Source organism: Lipotes vexillifer, unplaced genomic scaffold, assembly GCF_000442215.2.
Source record: "Lipotes vexillifer unplaced genomic scaffold, Lipotes_vexillifer_v1.1 scaffold835, whole genome shotgun sequence".
NCBI classification, from domain to species: Eukaryota; Metazoa; Chordata; class Mammalia; order Artiodactyla; family Lipotidae; genus Lipotes; species Lipotes vexillifer.
The window spans coordinates 2,185,037-2,189,985 of record NW_006774135.1 but is presented as its reverse complement, the minus strand read 5'-3'; the positions used below and the strand labels follow the sequence as shown (position 1 = coordinate 2,189,985).

Genomic DNA, 4,949 nt, shown 5'->3' with positions numbered 1-4,949 from the left:
CCTGCTGAAGGGCCAACACCTTGGAAGGACGCTTGGTGGTGACGGTGATTCTGTGGGACCAGACCTGAAATCCCAGGTCAAGGCCCCCTGGCCTCCACTTTCCCGCCGCAGGGTGTGTGGGTGAGCACAGAAGCAGGCCTGGTCGGCGGCCCTCCGGGAGCCTGCCCTTCGACCACCTCTGGCCTGTCCCCCTGCGCTCTCCCCTCCTGCGGTGCTGCCACCTCCTCGAGCTCACGGAGGGGAGGCCTGCCTCTTTCTCACTGCATTTGTTAATGTTACACACAGTTGGGTTTCTTTTAACAGTTTTTGATGGGGGATGGCGGGTAAAAATCAGGCTTAGGTGCTTTGTGTCTTTTCTGCCTTTAACAGAGAAGTGTGGATGGGGCAGGGGATGTGGGGGCTCCCAGTCAGGAGCGCCCTGGGCCTTCCCTCCTCTCCCTCGCTCACCTGGAGGACAGGTGTTCCAGGCCAGATGGCGCCGGCTGTGCGTGTCCAGGTGGATTTAACACCCAGACCTGCTGGGCTGGGAAGGGTGTGCCTTTTCACCCTCCTTGGCCTCCGAGAGCAGGAGGTTTTACAGGGAACAAGCCTGTCGTCAGGGTGAACCTCGCTCCTGGGCCGTGCCTCATCTGCACGCCCTGGTACCTTTGCCTTAGACGGACAAGCGCTTTACCTTGAGTACAGCCCAGAAGTGCCGCTAACCCTGCAGCTTGTCTGCATCCCTTGTCTCCCCTAAATGCCGCGTGAGCTTTTCACAGAGGCAGTTCAGGACATCAGATTCTTCCATCAGATTCTTTTCTTTCCTAAGAGACAATGTGGAGAAAATGCAGTTAATTCATTTTTTAAACCTCCTAAGCTAAAAAAGAAAAAGGGCCTAGCGTGCAGGAATCACGCTGGTGCAGAAACGCGGGGCCCTGCCTGTTACTTCATGTGAAGTCCCACAGTTTTTAAAGCTACGCTTATTTGATGAAAGCAGTTTTCCAGCCCGTGTTCCTTACCTCACAACCACGCCTGGTAAACACAGCTTCGTCCGTGTCCACTGGCCTGGGGGCTGCGGGAGCTGGAGGTGGCAGGGCACCCATTTACCTTCCCTGACGGCCGATGGGAATGGTGTGGACATGCTTTTCCGAAACGAACATTTGGAAACTCCGGTCAAGGGTGATTGTTCACGTTGAGGTTCCGAGGGGGTCTGGGGCGGCTCCAGCAGCCCTCCCCGTGCCTGGGTGCGGGGGCCTCGCCTGCTCACAGGGCTGGGGTGACAGTGCGGAGGCTCTGGGTCGTCCCCCTGCCCCCGACCCCGAGCGCAGCTCCCCGAGCCCAGGCGTCCATCCCTGGCACACTCGCCGGTCCCTCACTGACATGTCTGCTTCCAGCCATTTTGCAAAACAGCCCGGGCAGCTGTGGCTACCTGCGCGATGTGCCCACGGTGGGTCCCCCAAAAATCTTCCGCAGAGGCCTCCGTGCGCGGAGTCGGGCCACTTTCCGTCCCTGACAGCCTGGGGCTGCCCGGTGAGGCAGAGCTGCTCGCCCTTCATCTGCTTCAGAGGACTGAGGAGCGTCCTGCGTGGCTTCCCTCCTAGACGTGTTTCTCTAAGCAGCGTGTTTAGGGTTATCATTATGTGAAAACTGTGACTACAGCATCCCCCCACGCTTATCCGCAGGGGATGCCTTCCAGGACCCCATGGATACCAGAAACCTCTGCAGTGCTGAACCCTCTATATGCTGCTGTTTCCTATACAGACGTGCCTGTGATAAAACATAAATTAGGCCGAAAAGGAGGGATGGCTGTACTTTGAACTAAAACGCACTTGTATTTAACTTTGTGTCACTCAGATATTGTCACAAAATGAAAACCAAGGACCAGGAACATTAAATTTAACAAACATGGGACTTCCCTGGCAGTCCAGTGGTGGTTAGGACTCTGCGCTCTCACTGCCGTGGCCCGGGTTCCATCCCTGGTCAGGGAACTAAGATCCCACAAGCCGTGTGGTGCGGCCAAAACAAATTTAAATGTAACGATCGTAAAATGTGAGTTTGACACACTTCTTCAGACGGCAAACACCACAGGACGCTGATGCGGGAACTGCTGCGGGAATCTCTCGCTTGGGTGCTGACGATCTGGTGTAAGACTTGGAATGGTCTCTCCAAAGATGCTAAATATATGCTGTTTCCTTTCTCTTTTCCCTCCCTTTGCCCCTGGCAGCTGCGGATAACGGTCTGGTCCTTGTGCACAAAGTCCGTGTCCTACATCAAATACCCTAAGGCTTGTCAGCAGGGTGAGTCGGTCAGAGGTACTCAGAAGCCATTCCTCTGTCGAAGTTTGGGGCTTGGGGACCTTTTTACCTTGGAAAATTTCAAACACAGGCAAGAGCTGCCTCAGCCGTGTGTCAGCTCATAGCCAGTGTTTTTGCTCTATACCCGCCCCGCCGCCCCCAGATTATTTTAAAAGTACATCCCAGACCTCCTAGTGAGTAGTTCATCTGTGACCATTCCCACCTGTGTCTCCAGGGCTTCTCCTGTACATGACGTCAGTGGCTAAGGAGGGTATATTGTCCTTTAGGACGTCAAAGAAGGACTCACACGTAAACCCTTTACAGCTGCTGCCGGACTGGGTGCTCAGGCCCCTCCAGTTCATGGCAGTCTCGCACCCCCACCTCACACACTGGATTCTGAACCGCATCCTCCATTGACTTAACTCCGTGAGGCCTGGAGTGGGGAAATGGCGACCTGTCCCTGGACATCACCGAGGAGGGCAGGCACGTGTCCTCTATGCCGGCGGGGAGCGCGCCCCCGCGGGTTTAGCTGGGCCAGTCGGGCGCCCCACTCTCTTGAGTCCTGAAGTTACATGGCGGTATTTCGGTTAAGAAACAGAAAGCAGCAGCACATAGTTTGAATGATTTTTCCATTTTTTCTCTTGCCGTCAGCAGTTTGAACCTCACATGTGAATGGTGTGCAATTGTACACTTATTTTTATAGTTTGAATATCAGTGTCTCTGCAGACGACACACACCCTTCTTGGTGGAAATGACAGCTCTGTCATTTAGGTGTTCTTTTGACCCATGAGGTATGAAATGTGGCCACGGGCTCGGTTCGCTAATACGGACCCAGAAAGTACAGTCTGGTTGCAGCCAGGTTCTTACCTTGAATTGACTTCTTCCAAATTTAAATTCAAAAGTAAAAATAGGAAATGTCATGACAAGCCTGCTCTGAACCAGCTGAGTTTCCTGCGGTTAATTTCATAAGACCACAACACTCCGTAGGGCACCACACTTCCCAGTAATGGATTGGGGCTCATCGGGGCTCAGGTCACTGTGTGTTTCTCACAGGTTCACTGCAGGTCAGAAGTCTGAGCAAGGGTGTGGAGACCCCGCCCTTTGTAGACACACACTCCCTGCCACGGACGCCAGGCTCTGTGTGCCACGTCCCCCTCTTCAGACCTCTGCTTTCTCTTTCTCGTTCTAACTTGAAAACCACTGCTGCAATCTGCTTCTCGATCCCGGGATCTTTCACTCTTCTCGGCAGGAATAACCTTTACCAGGGACGGCCGCTACCTGGCGCTGGCCGAGAGACGGGACTGCAAAGACTACGTGAGCATCTTGGTCTGCAGCGACTGGCAGCTTCTGCGGGTGAGACTTGTCCCCACCTGGGAGCAGAGTGACCCTGGAGCGTGGGGGGAGGGGAGGAGTGCGTTGTCTGAGGTTCCAAGGCATCTTCCGCGTGGTATGGAGCAATGTGATTCCACATTCCCAAAGGCCGGTGCTGCCTGTAACCACGTGGCGCGCACACCGGCAGGCGTTCGTAGGATGTGTTGAGATGATGCGTGCTTGCGGTGTGTTCACAGTTAACAGGCCACCAGGTTGGTGCCACCTCCGTTCCTGTTGGTTCTGTGGTATTTGCATACGTGTGGCTGCATCAGGCAGAAGAGTGAGCCGGAGTTTAACACTGAGCACGTTCCTGCGTGGGGCAGGAGGCCATGGACACAGACGCACAGGGCCGGGCAGGACCCCTGGATGCCGTCAGACAGAGGCCTCCTTGACGGGGCAGGGATGTCCTGGGAGGGTCTTGCCTGGGCTGGTCTTAAAGGCACAAGACTCAGCCAGGCAAGAAGCAGGTACAGGCGCAGGGTGGATGGAGGCCTGAGCCACATTGCAGCCACGTGTGCCCGGCCTGGAAGCTCCCCAGCGCTCAGGCTGGACGTCACAGCAGGAGGACACGGTTGTACATGTTTCTGTCTGTGGCTAGATGAGGAAATTAAATACTGAATGTGTTAACACATCAGTTATAAAATAAACGTTCATGTATCTGTTGAAAACATTTTCAATTTCATCTCTCCCCCCACCCGCCTCGGCAAGCACTTCGACACGGACACGCAGGACCTGGCCGGGATCGAGTGGGCCCCCAACGGCTGCGTGCTGGCTGCCTGGGACTCCTGCCTGGAGGTAGACAGCCCACTCGGGACCCTTTCTGCTCTAAGCACCGATGCCAGTATTCCTCTCACGGTCTCCGAACGCCGAGAGCGTTAACTGCCTCTTTCAGACGTCGAGCCGAGGAGCTTGTTAGCGCCCGGTTCCCCTTTCCCACTGTGTTACCGCTTGGCTCCTCTAGTTGTGGTCCCACGTCCCCGTTTCCCACCGCCATTGGGGAGGGCATTGTCCCCGCCCCGAGTCTCACTGCCTCCTGAGTGGCTGCCTTACCTGCTCTGGGTTCAGCAACATTTTCGATGTCGCGGCAGTACAAGATCCTGGTCTACTCCCTGGACGGCCGGCTGCTGTCTACGTTCTGTGCTTACGAGTGGTCCCTGGGCATCAAGTCCGTGGCCTGGAGCCCCAGCAGTCAGTTCCTGGCAGTCGGGAGCTACGACGGAAAGGTAGGAGGGCGTCCTTGGGGTGAAGCCCACGGCCAGTGCCCCAGAGGCTCTGACCACGTGGTTTCCATCCCCCCCCCGCCCC

At 55.8% G+C, this 4,949-nt stretch overlaps 1 protein-coding gene across 1 annotated transcript in view; it reads left to right on the top strand.

The window, feature by feature from the left end:
- WRAP73 (WD repeat containing, antisense to TP73) overlaps positions 1 to 4,949 on the top strand; it is a 16,800-nt gene that overhangs the window by 8,764 nt on the left and 3,087 nt on the right. Inside the window, exons 4-7 of the mRNA XM_007448953.1 lie at positions 2,204 to 2,276; positions 3,523 to 3,626; positions 4,353 to 4,439; positions 4,733 to 4,867. Of these exons, the coding sequence (XP_007449015.1) occupies positions 2,204 to 2,276; positions 3,523 to 3,626; positions 4,353 to 4,439; positions 4,733 to 4,867 (399 nt within the window). The remainder of the gene's footprint in view (positions 1 to 2,203; positions 2,277 to 3,522; positions 3,627 to 4,352; positions 4,440 to 4,732; positions 4,868 to 4,949) is intronic.